Here is a 19,758-nt window from a genome sequence, read left to right on the forward strand (position 1 = left end):
ACCACAACTAGCATCTTCTCTCCCTGTTCCACTCCCAAACAGAACGAGGCATGGCCTGCACCTCAATAAGTATGGGAAGGGGAGGCTTGGAAAAGGAGGTATTCAGACAGTTTTATTTTGCGTGTGTGCAATAGATTTGACCAACTGCCAGAGTTGAGTGTAGAGGAGCCTCGTGTAGCCGTAGATGTAGGGAACATGCAGCAGTTTTCAGCAATTACGAGGTCTAACTTAGTTGCGAAGTCTAACAGAAAGAACAAGGTTCTGCTGCTAGGTAGTTCGCACGGTAGAGGTATGGGACAACAGTTGCAGAAAGTGTTAGGGAGTGAGTACCAGGTTACTAGCATTGTGAAGCCTAGTGCAGGGTTGGCTCAGGTGACTGACCACATAGGGGAGTTATGTAGAAATTTTACAAAGGAGAATCTGATAGTGATAGTGGGTCTAGCAGGGAACAGTCTTGTTAGGGGCGGGGAATATGATGTAGGAAGTGACCTGGTAAAGATGGCTGCTCAAACTGGTGGCACTAATGTGCGTTTCGTGCAACTGTTTCAGCGTCATGATCGGCCTCATCTTAATGCGGCTATTAGGCGCGTTAACATGGGGCTGGAGAAAGCGCTGATGGCAGAGGGCGTGGGTCACATTTCAGTTGTGCCAGTGGGGTCTGTCACTAGATAGGGTTTCACTAGTCATGGCCTGCACCTCACTAAGTATGGGAAGGGGAGGCTAGCAAAGCTTATAGATGACAGTGTAGTGGGTGGTGGTGGGATCGCTCATGGAAAAATTCCTGTAGTGGTTGGTGTTAGAGCTGCACCTTTTTTCGATTGAAGTCAGCTGATATGTATACCTGCTTAAAGGAAGTCCCTCAAACTAAGGGCTCACCTTCACAGGGTGTCACCTTTCCAAGTAGGGAAGGAATTAGCATATTTCATCAAAATATAAGATGTATTAAAGATAAAGTTAGTGAACTGCTTACAGATGTTGACTCTGAAATTATTGGTATGTAGGAGCACCACTTAAATAATTTGACAGTTCTGGTTCTATAGAGAGCGGAAAAGCTGAAAACTTGAAGGCGCAAATCAGGTGAATAAAGTACTGCCTCGTGCATGGATGTGTGTGATGTCCTTGGGTTAGTTAGGTTTAAGTAGTTCTAAGACTAGGGGACTGATGACCTGAGATGTTAAGTCCCATAGTGCTCAGAGTCATTTGAACCATCTGAATGATTCGCACGCTCGCATTTGTTGACCACCGATCATTGAAATCTGCAGCAATCTGCGGAAGAGTTGCACTTCTGTCACTTTGAACGGTTCTCTTCAGTCATTGTTGGCGCCCTTCTTGCTGGATCTTTTTCCGGCCACTTTAATGTCGGAGATTTTATGTTTTGCCGTATTTCTGATGTTCACGTTACACTCGCGAAATGGTCGTAAGGGAAAAATCCCCACTTTAACGCTATATCGGAGATGCTGTGTCCCATCGCTCGTGCGCCGACCATAACAGCACGTTCAAACTCACTTAAATCGTGATAACTTGCCATTCTAGCAGCAGCAACCCATCTAACAACTGCGCCAGACACTTGTTGTCTTATACACTACTGGCGATTAAAATGCCTACACCACGAAGAGGACGTGCTACAGACACGAAATTTAATCGACAGGAAGAAGATACTGTGATATGCAAATGATTTTCTTTTCAGAGCATTCACACGAGGTTGGCTCCGTTGGCGACACCTAAAACGTGCTGACATGAGGAAAGCTTCCAACCGATTTCTCATACACAAACAGCAGTTGACCGGGGTAGCCTGGTGAAACGTTGTTGCGATGCCTCGTGTCAGGAGGAGAAATGCGTACCATCACGTTTCCGCCGTTGATAAAGGTCGGATTGTAGACTATCGCGATTGCGTTTTATCGTATCGCGACATTGCTGCTCGCGTTGGTCGAGATCCAATGACTGTCAGCAGGATATGGAATCGGTGAGTTCAAGAGGGTAATACGGAACGCCGTGATGGATCCCAACGGCCTCGTATCACTAGCAGTCGAGATGACAGGCATCTTATCCGCATGGCTGTAACGGATCGTGCAGCCACGTCTCGATCCATGAGTCAACAGATGGGGGACGTTTGCAAGACAACAACCATCTGCATGAACAGTTCGACGACGTTTGCAGCAGCATGGACTATCAACTCGGAGACCACGGCTGCGGTTACCCTTGACGCTGTATCACAGACAGGAGCGCCTGCGATGGTGTACTCAACGACGAACCTGGGTGCACGAATGGGAAAAAGTCATTTTTTCGATGTATCCAGGTTCTGTTTACAGCATCATGATGGTCGCATCCGTGTTTGGCGACATCGCGGTGAACGCACACTGGAAGCGTGTAATCTTTATCGCCATACTGGCGTATCAAGCGGCGTGATGGTATGGGTCGCCATTGGTTACACTTCTCTGTCACCTCTTGTTCGCATTGACTGCACTTTGAACAGTGGACGTTACAATTCAGATCTGTTACGACCCGTGGCTCTACCCTTCATTCGATCTCTGCGAAACCCTACATTTCAGCAGATTAATACACGACCTCATGTTGCAGGTCCTGTACGGTCCTTTCTGGATCTAGAAAATGTTCGTCTACTGCCCAGGCCAGCACATTCTCCAGATCTCTCACCAATTGGAAACGTCTGGTCAATGGTGGCCGAACAACTGGCTCGTCACAATACGCCAGTCACTACTCTTGATGAACTATGGTATCGTGTTGAAGCTGCATGGGCAGCTGTAGCTGTACACGCCATCCAAGCTCTGTTTGACTCAATGTCCAGGCGTATGAAGGCCGTTATTACGGCCAGAGATGGTTGTTCTGGGTCCTGATTTCTCACGATCTATGCACCTAAATTGCGTGGAAATGTAATCACATGTCAGTTCTAGTATAATATATTTGTCCAATGAATACCCGTTTATCATCTGCATTTCTTCTTGGTGTAGCAATTTCAATGGTCATTAGTGTACATAGGTGTTGCCGACCGCAGCGCAGTATTCTGCCTGTTCAGTGTATGAGGGCGTTTAAATGAAAACAGAAGACACACCACAGCAGACCAAGGGATAGTTCCATTCGAAAGTAGTCACCACACACGTTAAGACATTTGTCGCACTTGGAGAAGAGACAATCAGTTCCTATTCCGTAGAACGCAGTAGGCCCACTAGGGATCTACAACTGTCCGACTGAAACCAACATCCAATCCACGCATGTCTTTCGTCAGGTCGCCAAAGATGTAGAAGTCACCCAATGAAAACTCCAGGCTATAGGGAGGATGTTGCAATGTTTCCCAATCAAATCACTGCAGCTTAGCCTGCGTCCATTGGCCGTGTGGGAGCGTGCATTATCGTGCAACAGGACGATACCGTCCGACAGGATTCCAGGGCGATTTGACTTTATGACGAGTCAGATTTCTGCAAAGTGTCTTCATCGCGCTGCGTATCTATTTTGGTTCCACACTCGATGAGCAGAGGCCCCCTGCAGTAGGAGGAGGAAGTCATCATGACTTTACCTGGTGCCATCATTTCGATTCCGAGGGCAAACGGCAAAGCCAGCAGTGGAAACATCTCACAACCCCCCCCCCCCCTCCCCTCCTCAGCGCAAAGCAATCAAAGGCCTCTCACACAAGGTTCGGAAAATTGCCTGCCCCCACACAGCCATAAGGCGAAGGCTATGCTGCATTGATTTGATTGGGAACAGTGCAACATCTTTCGCACAGCCCGTATCTTTCACCCCGTGGTTTTCACATCTTTGGTGACCTGAAGAAAGACATGCGTAGAGTCGGTTTCAGTCGGACGAGGAAATGTAAGAGTGGGTGCGGTTATGGATCCGTCAGCAGCTGACTCCGTTGTACCTAACATGAATTGATCGATTCGTCTCCCAGTGGGATAAATGTGTTAACGAATGCGGTGATTACTTTTGAATGGAACCATTCCACAGTCTCGTTGGGGTGGATGTTCGGTTTTCATTTGATTGCCTCTTATATGTCAACAGTGGACATTGTTCATGCAGTTGCCGTCTACGCAACTCACTCACGTTCACCATGGCTTTCATGCTACTACATCGTCACGATATTGTGGGATCTCTAGGATCAGCGAGGAGTTAGAAGCAGATAAGGTATTCGATCGAAGGCTTCCGATTTTAACCGATTTCTGCCTAGAGGACTGGAGCGAGACTGAGCTAGGGCGTTTCACTGTACTTCATAGAATAACAATTGAAATTAAAAACAGATCTCATCTATAGCACACCTAGCCACCTTGCTTTTAATTTTCTGTCTGGAAACGTCTGACATGTTGACTCTGTATCTTAGCTTGAAAAATATTCAACTAATTTTGGTACTAACTATAGGAGAGATATTGGTACAGAAGAGCTAGTTAGCGAAACGGCTGCTTTCAAGCTCCAGTTTAAGAAGCTGCTAAATTGCTTTAATACAGCTCTTCGTCAGCTTTTGAAGATCTCGTTCAAAGTATGGCCTACGAGAAACGTACCCAAGTATCGAAATAACTTTGAGGATATGTATGTCAGCGTCAGAGATTGTAGCATCTTGTGAACATATTTTCAGCTGATTAAAGATGATGAAAAACTACTTGAAGGTCGAGCATGGGTGAAATCGGACTGCCAGATTTAGCAATCTTGACGACATGTAAGGAAATGAAAAGTAAAAAATAAAAACACAATACTGGAATGTGATGTTTTCTTGACTCATCAGTAGAGCTCCTTTTTCTTTATTGCTAATTAGTAATCGGTACTGTGGTGTCACCGCCAGACACCACACTTGCTAGGTGGTAGCTTTTAAATCGGTCGTGGTACGCTAGTATACGACGGACCCGCGTGTCGCCACTGTCAGTGATTGCAGACCGAGCGCCGCCACATGGCAGGTCTAGAGACACTTCCTAGCACTCGCCCCAGTTGTACAGCCGACTTTGCTAGCGAAGCTACACTGACAAATACGCTCTCATTTGCCGAGACGATAGTTAGCATAGCCTTCAGCTACGTCATTTGCTACGACCTAGCAAGGCGCCATTACCAGTATATTGAGATTGCACCTATGTATCAACAAGAGCGATGTTCACCAATTATGGAATAAAGTTAAGTATTACTCCAACTACGTACTTCATTTGCTATATTAATAACATTGTAATGTTCCAGACCTCACGCCAGTCTGCGTGAGCTTATAGCGTGCATTTCGGCATCCTCGCATAGTGACTTGGCTGTCTTGCCAAGTCACAACAGGTACCACATCTGTCGCAGGGCTACTACCGAAAAGTTCGGCAGTCTACGAATACTTAGTTTCTTTCAAAGACACCCAGTATCACGGAAAAATCGCAGTTTAAATATACGTCTTTATTAGAAATAAATCAGAGATATTCTCGTAATTAGATGATACTAAACGCAACGGTAGCTGCCACAAGCATGAATAAACAGCTTTTGTTTTACTTTCATTTTGTTAGAAAGTTTATGCAATTTATAATTTATTTCTTCGATGACAAGTTCAATTCGTTACGTGCAGTATTTTTCATGAGTATAGGTATTTAAGAAATGTTTTTCAGTAAAGCTTAATTTTTCTAAAAGCTATCTTACAAAATTGAAGAAATTTGAGTAGTAAAAATTACAGAAAGGACTTTTATTTGCGGGTTGGCAGGGGTTGTTGCTTTGATAGGGAGACAGAATTACCTTGGTACGACTCTGAGAACAAAGAGCAACTTGTTTCGTCATATGTTCGTTCAGTAAACGCGAGTGATTTTTTTTTAATGAAATCATTCTGTTGTAAGCTGTTGAAGTATTATTTGTTGGAATTGCGGTTTGGAAACATTACCATTGTCAAACATTGTGAGAAGTTACAATGTTTCTAAACTGCAATTCCAATTAATAACAGTAACATGAAGCTGTGACATGCTGAACCATGGTTCCCAGCAGTGTAAAAGGAGATGCATGTGGTAGTGGAAATTTATCCGTTGTTCCATACACCATACGATCACACTTAGAAAGCTGGTGAAGTAACTGCAGATACGATAAATACTTAAGTCAAATTATCATGTACCAAATTTTGGCCTAAATGTTTATCATATCTGTGGTGTCACCGCCAGACACCACACTTGCTAGTTGGTAGCTTTAAATCGGCCGCGGTCCATTAGTACATGTCGGACCCGCGTGTCGCCACAGTTAGTATTTGCAGACCGAGCGCCACCACACGGCAGGTGTAGAGAGACGTACTAGCACTCGCCCCAGTTGTACGACGACTTTGCTAGCGGCTACACTGACGAAGCCTTTCTCTCATTTGCCGAGAGACAGTTAGAATAGCCTTAAGCTAAGTCCATGACTACGACCTAGCAAGGCGCCATTAACCATATCTGGAGAGAGTCTCATTTGTATAACCAAGAGCGATGTACCACAATGATGGAATTAAAAGTTAAGTAAACAGACGCTACGTACTTTTCTTTAGTGCATTAATAACGTATCCTGTTCCAGACTTCACGCCAGTCGGCGTGTGTGTACGCGTGCCTTTCGGTTACCCGTCACTGTGGACTGGCTGTCTTGTCAGTCCACTACAATATCTACTGTTGTTTCACCAGATTTCTAACGAGTGATCGCCTCGTGATGGAGCAGCGGATAAATTTACACCGTGACGTGAGTTTGCTTTTACACTGCTGGGAACTATACTGAGGTGACAGAAGACACGGGATACCTTCTAATATCGTGTCGCATCTACTTTTTCCCGGCATAGTGCAGCGGCTCGACGTGGCATGGACTCAACAAGTCGTTGTTAAGTCCCCTGCAAAAATATTGAACCTCGCTGCCTCTGTAGCCGTCCATAGGTGCAAAAGTGGAACCGATGCAGGAGTTTGTTCACGAACTGACGTCACGTTTATGTCCTATAAATGTTCGACGGGACTTATGTCGGGCAGTCTGGGTGGCCAAATCATTTGTTCGAAATGTTCAGGATGTTCTTCAAACTAATCTCGAACCATTGTAACCCGTGACTCGGCGCACTGTCATCTATAAAAATTGCATCGTTGTTTGGGAACATGAAGTCCATGAATGCCTGCCAATGGTCTTCAGGTAGCCGAACATCGAGAGTTTTCAGTTCATACCATGTAAACAAAGCCCATACGTTATGTAGGCACTCCCAACTTGCACAGTGCCTTGTCGACAATTTGGGCCCATTGCGCCGTGGGTCCGCATCACACTCGAACCGTTTCATCAGCTCTTACCAACTGAAATCGGGACTCACCTGACCACGCCACGGTTTAGCGATCGTCTAGAGTCCAACCGATATGGTCACGAGTCCAGGAGAGGCGCTGCAGGCGATGTCGTGGTGGTAGCAAACGCACGTCGGTCGTCTGCTGCCATATCCCATTAACGCCAAATTTCGCCGCCCTGCCCTAACGGATACGTCCGTCGTACGTCCCAAATTGATTTCTGAGCTTATTTCACGCAATGTTGCTTGTCCGTTAGCAATGACTACTAAAAGGCAATGACACTGTTTTCGGTCATTAAGTGAAGGCCGTTGACCACTGCGTTGTCAGTGGTGAGAGGTAATGCCTGAAATTTGGTATTCTCGGCACACTCTTGACACTGTGGCTTTCTGAATATCGAATACTTTAACAATTTTCGACTTGGAACGTCCCATGCGTCTAGCTCCAGCTATCATTCCGCCTTCAAAGTCTGTAAATTTCCGCCTTGCGGCCATACAAATGGTTCAAATGGCTCTGAGCACTATGGGACTTAACATCTGAGGTCATCAATCCCCTAGAACTTGGAACTACTTAAACCTAACTAACCTAAGGACATCACACACATCCATGCCCGAGACAGGATTCGAACCTGCGATCGTAGCGGTCGCGCGCCGGCCGGAGTGGCCATGCGGTTCTGGGCGCTACAGTCTGGAGCCGAGCGACCGCTACGGTCGCAGGTTTGAATCCTGCCTCGGGCATGGATGTGTGTGATGTCCTTACGTTAGTTAGGTTTAAGTAGTTGTAAGTTCTAGGCGACTGATGTCCTCAGAAGTTAAGTCGCATAGCGCTCAGAGCCATTTGAACTATTTGTAGCGGTCACGCGGTTCCAGACTGAAGCGCCTAGAACTGCGGCCATAATCACGCCGGGAATCGTTACATAGGAATCACGTGACGACAATTGATGGCTCCGCCAGCGCGCTGCCCCTTTATACAACTGCCGTCCGTGTACGTGCATATCGCTATTCCATTTCTTTTGTCACATCAGTGTATGTTTCAGTTTTGTTATTGAGCGGGTTACAGCATCCCACAGTGGTCGACAACGGCCATGTGTCGAAATTGCAGTAGCAGTTAACAATATTTTGAAAGCCTAAAGCGGACTTACTTCATTATTAAATTTCACGAGGGCTGTGGACACAGTCCTCGCCAAAAAACGCGAATGCATTACCGAGACGCTCGTCTAAACGTTGGAGATACTTAAAAACAGGCGTAGTCCATCACTGTGAGGTTCGCTGTAGAAATTCCAAGAGATTACACTGCAAAACGAGTCAGTAGATATTTTAAATCACGAAATGGTCACGATGAAATAATCGGAGAATGGTTCAAATGGCTCTGAGCACTATGGGACTTAACATCTGAGGTCATCAGTCCCCTAGAATGTAGAACTACTTAAACCTAACTAACCTAAGGACATCACACACATCCATGCCCAAGACAGGATTCGAACCTGTGACCGTAGCGGTAGCGCGGTTCCAGACTGTAGCGCCTAGAACCGCTCGGCCACAACGGCCGGCTAATCGGAGAGACTAGAACTTGTGAGGAAGGTAATAGACAGTCGTCCTCTCCACTTTAAGCTTCACGACTGGAACTGGAAATGAGGGGAAATGGTGGTGACGACGATGATGATATCAGAAAGAGCGTCCATTAAATATCGGAAGGTGGCAAGCGGAATATAGATGTAGATGCCGATATGTTAAAATTTTGCTGCAATGTGAAAAAGTTCCAGCTACCTCTCTGGTTTGGTAACAAAAGTACTGCATTACCTGCTGATCCAGAAACTAGTGATTTTCTCTCAAGAGTGACGTGAATTAAACTGGATTCTCTCGAGGGACTGAAGCTGCACGGCAAGCCCAAAACATGCTGATACGAAACACAGGCTTTCCCCTTTCACGTGACACTCTCAGATGTTTAGAACAGTTGGGTAGACTCAACACTTCAGACTGCCGTGACTAATTTGTGGAGGAGTTAGGAGCTGCGAAGTTCTCGAATGTGAACTGCTAGCAACTCGCCGATTCCTGATTAACATTTTAAATTATCTATTAGCCGCTAGGATTTTTGTGAGGTGTTAACTCTCAAGGCAGAAAGCCCAAGTTCTCGCGTTAATCTGCGAGAACTGCCGTTTTCAGAGGAGGAGAAGAGCGCGGGCGTTTCTGCCTCGGCGGGCGCAACTTCTTCAGTAAATTTGCCGCGGCTCTGCGTCCGTCGTGGCGGTGCACATAATTACAGCTTCAAAGGCGCCGCGCTGCTCAGCGCCGTCTTCATTTGGCCGGCGGGCCCGCATAAAGGAACTCATTCCGCGTCACCGCCGCAGCCACACCCACACCTAATGGCTCCCTCGTTTGGCGAGCTGTCGGCGGATGGGTGTCCTCAGCCCGCTACCGTAATCTCGGACAGGTGGAGAGGTAGGGCAAGGCAAAGTTCCTAAACTAGGCCAGGCACGCCCAGACCTTCATCTTCTTCAAAAAGATATTTTGCTGCTTGCAGCTTTTAGTGATGGCAGTCACCAAGTGCTGCATCCCGCGTCCTAAATTTCGAGTGGCTACGTAACTACAAATGGCATTCTCACTAACATCAAAACATTATTAAAATAATCTGACTAATGTCAAGAGCCTGAATGTGAATTACACAAGTTCATTAACTGTCATGTAGACGCAAGGTCCTAACAGTAGGGTCAAGTGATCACTTCTAGCACCAAGTCGAATCAAACGGAGTTAAGCAGTCACATAGATCCGAAGTTTCAACTAGGAGAGATAAATGGACACTTAGATTCAAGGTCCAAACCAAGAGACTTCGTTGTTTTCTTAGACTCAGTCCAATCTAAGAAAGTTAAACTTTCATTTAAATGCAAACAAAGACTTGTCGATGGTGAAAGCTGGATGGTCACTCGATGACCACGGCTTGGCTGTACTGTGTAGTTGGATGTAGTTCAAGAAGTTGGAGTGTGTGTTCTAGCCTCTGCTTACCTGGTAAGGATTGCAAACACTGGAACAATATTCTTGATTTGGTAGCACTAGCATCTGCTATGTCTTCTTTTCTTCTTCTTTTTTTCTTGACCTTATTCCATGTCTTCACAGCTTAATCTGGATTTGGCAAAGTTTATAGTAAAGGGTGCCCGGACTCCCTTCTTGTCACCTCCTCTTGGCACCCCTCCTCCTCTTCCCGGCACCCTCTCCCCAGCACGCGAGTTGTACTCCACATATGTCTGGTGTTGTCCCATCTGAAAGTGTGCGATCGTTTTGCAAGTACGAAGGCTATTCGGAAAGTACGATCCGATCGGGAGCGAAACGGGAACCACAGTGAAAATCCGATGAAACTTTCGACGTGTGCTTTTGTACAGTATCTCTAGCATGCCTGTCGATCGCGTCGTGTCGCTCTTTTGAGCTTTGAACGTGAGCACGTAAAGAGGCCTACAAGCTTGTAATGTTGTTGCTTTAATTTGCTATGAAAGCGGTGCTGATAGACAATAAAAGCGGTTTAAAAGCTGTGAGCTGTCTGGGGAAGTTAACCTTGCATTACTGCGCAACTGTTTCACCAGGTATCCAGTCTAGCTTACCAAATTCCCAACCAGACTAACATTAATTATAATCTTTTAATAGTCATACGACAACCGGTGATATATATATAATATATATATATATATATATATATATATATATATATATATATATATATATATAAGAGAATTTAAATAAAAAGAAATAAATCAGTTTATATCTGGAAATTTATTTTATCATTGAAATTTCACCATATTAAACTTGAGTCATAACTAAGCTGGTGCCTTATTTAGGATTGTGAAAATGTGAGTTTGTAATCTTACGGAACACATCAAATATGGAGCCAAGATTGGGAGACAGCATACAACACTGCATTCATAAAATAACACACAAAGAACGTTGAAACATATGCAAGAGGAAATTAACCACAACCAACCGATTCAATTTTCACCCAAAGAAGTTACGTTCGTAGCGCAATTCTGTCCGTCATGAAATTACCACACGCTGGTATACTAAATTCATACTGACTCTCTGTGAAATCTTCCCGAAAAGAATAGCTGAGGGCTACTTTGATGCTTACACCACATGCTTCACGTGGTCAACTTGGTTTACACAAAGAGTGTAACTCCACAATAATTTTGATAATTAAAATAAATTAGATCGAAAAGCAATTTACAAAAGAAAAACCTCGAACTGGTTACTATCGTCTTACTATTAACCTGATGGGTCAAACAATTGTATAAGCACGTGGTACTGGTCTCACAAAGGACACCCCACGTGGGTTGAACATAAAGAAAAGTTGCTATATTGAAAATTATTGTCAAGACGAGACGTTATAATCTCACGCACATTCGCATTTAAGATTGATGAACTTAGTTAGAGTTACTGATCAACATGTGGTTCCACTTTACTCACAAAGTAGTGACAAAATAACTACCGGAATATATTCAGAACTTCACACTCGAATTACACTGCGTTGCAATTTAAGATAACATTAGATATTTTAGAGCTAAACCTGAAATAAAGGTGATTAAATTTTCAGTTAGGCTGAACTTAAGAAATCAATTGTCCTACGGACTTAGCAGACACGCGCTTAGCCGGCGATCTTACCACTTCAGAGGCTCGCCACGGACAGACTGACCTGGTCCCTGCTTGAAGGTGGCTCACAAATACAAACGGAAGTGGCCAGAGAGGCAGCTTCCTATACCAACATGACAAGGGACGGACAGGACCATACTAAGGATAGAAACCTCTTTGCTTTTAGAAAGCGTAGCTACCTGTTCCGACGTTGGTCCTACTGTTCTCTAGCAGACAGGCTTGTCTGCTACCATCCAGCATGCAACTAGAAATACATTTGCTCATTCATCCTCTCACACAGAAGGGGAGGGGGATGACAGTATCTTATCATATACAGTATATAAAAGAAAGCGGATGTAGGTTCCGTATGAGATTGCGTGACATGAATTACATATAAACTGTGTTTTAAAGTGTAGTAGTGTGACAGATCGTTCTTGTTTATGTGTAAAAGTAACACGTTCCACTGCTCAGTCTCCTCCCAGATAGTCAGAAACACCACAGTAAATTTAGAAGAGGAATTTATGCCGTAAATGACAACATATTTAAAAAATTAACATGAAAGGAATCCAACAGAGACCTTTCAAGCTACTGTCTTCCGCCAAGTATGAGGTTGTGGTGACAGATTGCGCCTAATGCCATGCATCCCACATAATATAACTGTCATGCATTTCCTTCTCTGTGATAATTTTCGGTCGCACTCTGCAGGGGTAATGAAGAAGCTTCTGCAGCGTTTTCGATGGGAAGTGTTTGATCATCCGGAGTACAGTTCGTAATTGTCCCCCACCTGCCCCAGTTTCATCTCTGCTCAGATGGATGACTGGCTATGAAGACAACAATTTGGCACAGACAACGAGCTGTAGACACCGTAGGGAATTGGTAGGAAGCACAGGCGGCTGCCCTTTATGACGAGGGTACTGGAAAGTTGGTACAACGTTAGGACAGATGTTTAAGTCGGTTTCCGATATTTTCTGTCACATCTTCAAATTGGGCACTTGAGAGTTACATAATTATTTCCGTAACTAGTTACTGGATACTTCTTCAGCGACAGGAAGGTATCATCACACTACAGAAATACAAATGTAGTATTCGCTACTAGGCAGTACCTTCTAAAGGTTTGGACTCACTTTCGAGAGGACTTCGGTTCAAATCCCCGTCCGGCTATCCAGATTTAGATTCTCCATAATTTCCCTAAATTGCTTAAGACAATTGCTGGGATGGCTCCTTTAAAAGGGCACGGCAGATTTTCTCCCTCAACCGGGCTTGTGTTCCGTCTCTAATAACATCATTATCGACGTGACGTTGAACTCTAATCATCCCTTTATTAAACGTTCAGACTTCCTTCAAACAGATACTTAATATATACATCTGTGTAAAGAGAAACTGGGAACGTGCCAGATGGCCGCTCATGCCCCTCGCTCGGTATGCGCTTGATTCCTGATTCAACTTGTTGTCACACAGTGAATGTGGACTGCGTCCTATTTCAGTGAACACGGCACTCCAGGGGGTATACAACTAAAGAAAGTGTGAGCTGGGCCTTTGTTACACCCAGTAGCATCTGATGTACTGACGTCTACCAACTACGGAAGCAGTTGTAAGGATACAAGGAATGCAGTACATGTGTGCGTCCATCTTTGTTCCAGTAAGTGCCGAGTTATGGCAAGTGCAGGGGACGGAAAGCTTGCGGAAGTAGATTTTGGAGGAGGGTTTCAGGACTGTCTTCCTAATTGCACACCTCAGACAGCAGGGTCGATATTACAGTCTCGGGCAGTGTGCCCGTAATTGTGATGGACAACGATCACAATCATTGAGAATACGAAACCTTACGTGTTTGAGGTGGGATGACTAGAATTAACTTTGTCTGTCATGTTATTCAAAGCGCTTACATTTACTGTGGCTGAAATCGGCGAGTAATTTTCATGCGATCGTCTTTTAAGTGGTTTACACTTATACTACGTGATAAAAAGCATCCGGACACCTGGCTGAAAATGACTTAAAAGTTCGTGGCGCCCTCCATCGGTAATGCTAGAATTCAATTTGGTGTTGACCCATCCTTAGCTGTGATGACACCTTCCACTCTCGCAGGCATACGCTCAATCAGGTGCTGGAAGGTTTCTTCGGGAATGGCAGCCCATTGTTCACGGAGTGCTGTACTGAGGAAAGGTATCGATGTCGGTTGGCGAGGCCTAACACGAAGTCGGCGATCCAAAACATCCCAAAGGTGTTCTGTAGGATTCAGGTCAGGACTCTGTTCTGGCCAATCCATTGCGGGGATGTTATTGTCGTGTAAACACTGCGCCACAGACCGTGCATTATGAACAGGTGCTCGATCGTACTGAAAGATGCCATCGCCATCTCCGAATTGCTCTTCAACAGTGGGAAGCAAGAAGGTTCTTAAAACATGAATGTAGGCCTGTGCTGTGATGGTGCCACGCAAAACAACAAGGGGTGCAAACCCCCTCCGTGAAAAACACGACCAGCCGGCCGGAGTGGCCGAGAGGTTCTAGGCACTACAGTTTGGAACCGCGCGACGGTCGCAGGTTCGAATCCTGCCTTGGGCATGGATGTGTGTGATGTTCTTAGGTTAGTTATATTTAAGTAGTTCTAAGCTGTGGGAGACTGATGACCACGGAAGTTAAGTCTCATAGTGCTCCGAGCCATTTGAACCAAAAACACGACCACACCGTAACAACACCGCCACCGAATTTTACTGTTGGCACTAAACACGCGGGCAGATGACGTTCAACGGGCATTCGCCAAACCCACACCCTGCCATCGGATCTCCACATTGTGTACCGTGATTCGTCACTCCACTCAACGTTTTTCCACTGTTCAATCGTCCAATGTTTACACTCCTTACATCGAACAAGGCGTCGTGTGGCATTTACCGGCGTAATGTTTGGCTTATGAGCAGCCTGTCGACCATGAAATGCAAGTTTTCTCACCTCACGCCTAACTGCCATAGCATTTGCAGTGGATCCTGATGCAGTTTGGAATTCCTGCGTAATGGTCTGGATAGATGTCTGCCAATTACACATAACGACCCTCTTCAACTGTCAGCGGTCTCTGTCAGTCAACAGACGAGGTCGGCCTGTACGCTTTTGTGCTGTACGTGTTCCTTCGTGTTTCCACTTCACTATCACATCGGAAACAGAGGAGCTAGGGGTGTTCAGGAGTGTGGAAACCTCACGTACATAGGAATGACACAAGTGACACCCACTCACCTGACCACATTCGAAGTTCGTGAGTTCCGCGGAGCGCCCCGTTCTGCTCTCTCACGATGTCTAATGACTACTGAGGTCGCCTGTATGGAGTACTTGGCAGTAGGTGCCAGCAAAACGCTCCTAATATGAGAAACGTATGTCTTTGGGGGTGTCCGGATACTTTTGATCACATAGTGTACTTACGAAAGCCTTTGTTATAGTGAAGAGCATTTGTTTTTCCAGTCATTTTTGTTCAAGAAACTGAAAGAAAACCTATTTTACAACATATTTTGATAGCCGTTTTTCTACGTAGTCACCGTTCAGATACAGAAATTTGTTCCTGCGCTCCACGAGGTTTCCTATCTCTTCTGCGTACGCTCTCAGTTGTCGCGAAGTTCCATGCATTATTTTCCAAAAAGTCCTTAAATTTTGTAAAAAAATGGTAATCATCCGTGACCAAGGCCGGGATACGTAGCTGACATTCAAGAACTTTCCATTTCTAGTGTCGAAGCAATTCCTTCGTGAACACAGCAGAATGCCGGTGAGCGTCATCGTGAAGAAGCACAATGCCGCTGGCCAACAATGCAAGCAGTTTCTTTTTAACGACCTGGCGTAGTGGATGAACGGTCTGACAGCGCATCGCTGCGTTTATGGTCACTCCGCTAAAGCCGGTACGCTCTTCCGATCGTAAAACAATGTGGCCCTATCCGTTTGATGCTCAGAATTTATTTTGCCTTTCTCTTTTTTTTTTTTTTGGGGGGGGGGGGGGAGGTGTCGTGAAAGATACCATGCAACTGATTGGCGGTTTGTTTAGGGACTTCCATGCGAAACCCAGGTCTCGCCACCAGTAATAATGTGGTTCAACAACTCATCGCCATCGATGTTGTGCGTAGTAAGATAAGTCAGTACTGTCCCCGTTCGTTGTTTTTTTGTGTTCATCAGTAAAAAGTCGAGGAACCCACCTGGAACTTACTTTTCTGTAGCCCGAAACATCTCCAGCAATTTACTAGGTAACTTAGAGTGAAATTTCAAGAAAGCATAGAATCAGACCGTCAGTAACGAAAGTTCTGTCCTGTTGAATATTTTCCTCAGTTCTTTATTTGAGTTCGTCAACTGAAGGTCGACCAGAGCATTTAATTACACGAATATCTGCTACCTCGCCATTAAACATAATGACTGGAGCTTCATTTGTTACATTTCCGTAAACTTCGGTTATCTGTTTGTAAATTTCGGTAGAGCGGACTTCTAAACCATTAAGAAACCGTTTCATACTATACATTTCCCTCTTGACTGGGTCGTTAATTTGGTCACTGGTTTTAAAATCGCACAAATAATCAGTAGACGACCGTTCTTGCTCGTAGTTAGCGCTATTTTGGCGTGGACGATTAGGAAGTTCCGTGACACGGCGGTGAGAGTGCGGAGAGAATTGCGCGGCTCATCACATTAATAGGTTCTTTCCTTTTGGAGCAACCTTTGTATTTATATAAGTCACGAATAAAGGTAAAATGTTACACATCATCGACGTTTCGACATCTCTGCTGGGATCTTCTTCAGGATCTTCTGCTGTTCACGGTTAGTTAACACTGTCAAGGTTCAGTGTCACATTCAGTCATAAAATGGAGTTCTCCCGCGCTTATGCTTAGGAAATGGAGTTACTGGGTATAATTCTTCCGGCTACTATTGGTAACGGATCGTCATTGGACAGAAAGTGAAACAGCAAAACACGTGGGGGGGGGGGGGGGAATATTTATCAAAACATTATTGTCATCCCGTAGCACTGCTTTCTTGTTGTATATGTCCCTGGTGTGACTGCGTATTTACTTCCTTGATGGCGGGAAGCTACGAAGGTGGAAGACTGTACCCATCTTCTCTGAGTTACATTCGTTCTTCGATATCCGTATCGTTTCTTGGACCTTTCCTCTATAAATTTTGGTTTCCTTAGTCAGCAGACGTAGGTTGTAGAAATCAGTGTCTTAGAGGCAGTCCTCTTGATGTTTGGCACCACAGATTTCCTACTTTGTTTTAACCCTGTGTGGTGTTCGTGTTCTTTAATACGTACTTATACTATCACCAATATAAAGTCTGCCACAGCCATACGTAATTTCATAGACCACCGCTGTTCGGAGATAATCAGGTGCGTACGTTTTACGTAGGGAAAAGTTTCATTATTTCTGCCTGAAAAATGTGGTGTGTGTACCATTTTCCCGTAGAATTTTTCTATGCGAATGTTACCCTAACAGAGTGAGAAAGCGATTCCTCGTCCTCTCCAGTATCATAATTAATCAAATATTATTCTAAAGCCCTGTCTGTGAACATAGAAGTTGGCTTTGTATTTTTCGTAAAGAAGTCCACCTCATATTCCAAACTGTTATCATCATTAATGCTGAAGGCACGTCAAAGAATGTTGAGCATTGCTTGCTTCTGCGTTCGATGGTGGTGCACAATGGGTTGTAAATACCTGTTTCTGTGCAGGTTTTCTATACACTGTGTTGTCACATCTTCTATACAAAGCACATCTAGGAACAGGAGACCGACTTCATACTCTACCTCTGCAGTAGGGTTAACTTTGGGATGAATTTCATTCAAAAATGGTTCAAATGGCTCTGAGCACTACGGGACTTAACATCTGAGGTCATCAGTCCCCTAGAACTTAGAACTACTTAAACGTAACTAACCTAATGACATCATACACATCCTTGCCCGAGGCAGGATTCGAACCTGCGACCGTAGCGGTCTCGCGGTTCCAGACTGCAGCGCCTAGAACCGCACGGCCACTTCGGCCGCCGGGGGTGGGGCGTGGGGGGGGAAATGAAGAGCCTGATTTAAACTCAATGAGCTCCTCTTAATTTTATGACCGCCGTGCAAGTGGTTAACATCATTTGTCGCAAGGAGCGCTGCATCTCGTGTGTTAGCCACTCTGTGAAATTTTTACTCGTTACATCGCGCAAACGCAAGCCCTATCAGCGCCGACGCACGGCGATACTCAACGCCATAGCCGGCCGCTGTGGCCGTGCGGTTCTAGGCGCTTCAGTGTGGAACCGCGTGACCGCTACAGTCGCAGGTTCGAATCCTGCCTCGGGCGTGGATGTGTGTGACGTCCTTAGGTTCGTTAGGTTTAAGTAGTTCTAAGTTCTAGGGGACTGATGACCACAGATGTTAAGTTGCATAGTGCTCAGAGCCATTTGAACTCAACGCCATACTACAACGTCGTGCGCGCATCAGTTTTGGCCGCCATTTATTAATACAGGCTTTGATTTCATTCGGTGCTTTCAACGCTTGTAGTGAAACACGGACTCTCTGCTGTGTGGACAGCCCGGCGCTGGTGCGCGAGCAGCCGTCTCGCGATGAGATCGCAGCGCGACGCCTGGCGTCGGAGTCTGCGGCGCAGGTTGCGGCGGGCGGCGCTGACGCCGGCGTCGGCGTCGGCATTGGCTCGCTGGCAGGGCGCCCGGCGGCCGTGGCGTCGACGGCGTCGCCCGTGTTCTCGGGGGCGGGGCAGGCGGCGCCGCTGTCGAGCGCCGACCAGCAGCAGCAGCTGTACCAGCTTGGCGTGCCCATCGTCAACATCGACCCCCAGCACCCCTACGTGCCGCCGCATCGCCTGCTGCACCTCGACTTCAAGGGCGCCCCGCCCAAGGTAAGCCGAAACACACCATAACAGGTAGAAGACAAAAAAAAAGGTCACACCACAAAGGAATTATCCGAATGGGCCGAAAATAGATAAATTTTTACAGACACATAAATGATTTCAATTTCATAAAACATGAATTATTCATTCAAGAGAAAGAGCTTCACAAATTGAGCAAGTCGATAACGCGTTGGCCCACCTCTGACCCTTATTCAAGCAGTTATTCGGTTCGGCATTGTTGATATAGATGTAAGATGTCCTCCTGAGGGATATTCTGCTAAAATGGCGTGTGAAATCGTCAATATCCCGAGCTGGTTGGAGGACCCACCCCATATCTCTACAAAAATTCTCAACTGGGGCTAGATCTGGCGACCTTGCTGGCTGAGGTAGGTATCCATTTTCCTTGATGATGGCTATTTTTAAGGAAAATGGATACTCCGAGGAGCATATTCGCCGGGCTATGGAGTTTGGACCATCTCCGAAGGTGTATGAAGAGGAACATAGATCGATGGCCTTTCTTCCTTATGCTGGGGGCTTATCGTTTAAGATTGGACGAATTTTAAGGAATTTTAACATCAAGAGTGTGTTCCGTCCACCTTCTAAGATTAGAAGCACTGCTCGGCTCCGTGAAAGATGATTTGGGGCTTAGGAAATCCGGTGTGTACAAAATTCCGTGTCAATGTGGGAAAGCTTATATTGGCCGTTCGATTCGCACAGTGCATGACAAGTGTGTGGAACATCGCCGTCATGCGAGGCTACAACTGCCGGAAAAATCGGCAGTAGCAGAACACTGCTTAAATGAGGGACACAGTATGAAATTTTATGAAACTGTGGTAGTTGCCAACATTTCCGGTTTTTGGAACAGTGTCTACAAAGAGGCGATTGAAATTAGGTTGTCGGATAATTTAATAAACAGAGACAATGGGTTTCTTCTTAGCAAGACGTGGAATCCTGTATTATCTCGCATCAAAATTGAACATTCTTCGGTGCGGCCCTGAGTGCGATATATCGTTGCCAGCAGTGTTGCACTAAGAGCGGCGTCACCTCCTTGGAGGGCAGCAACCGTGATGAGCGGCGCATGCGCCGTGTACTGAACGGTGGCGTATATA

The 19,758-nt window shown here is 45.6% G+C and overlaps 1 protein-coding gene across 1 annotated transcript in view; it reads left to right on the forward strand.

Moving 5' to 3' along the window:
• Window positions 1-19,758, forward strand: part of LOC126188452 (hexosaminidase D-like) — a 355,740-nt gene that overhangs the window by 153,943 nt on the left and 182,039 nt on the right. Inside the window, exons 3-4 of the mRNA XM_049930057.1 lie at window positions 18,334-18,409; window positions 18,449-18,658. Coding sequence (XP_049786014.1) covers window positions 18,334-18,409; window positions 18,449-18,658 — 286 coding nt within the window. The remainder of the gene's footprint in view (window positions 1-18,333; window positions 18,410-18,448; window positions 18,659-19,758) is intronic.

This window comes from Schistocerca cancellata, chromosome 5, assembly GCF_023864275.1.
Source record: "Schistocerca cancellata isolate TAMUIC-IGC-003103 chromosome 5, iqSchCanc2.1, whole genome shotgun sequence".
In the NCBI taxonomy this organism is placed as follows: Eukaryota; Metazoa; Arthropoda; class Insecta; order Orthoptera; family Acrididae; genus Schistocerca; species Schistocerca cancellata.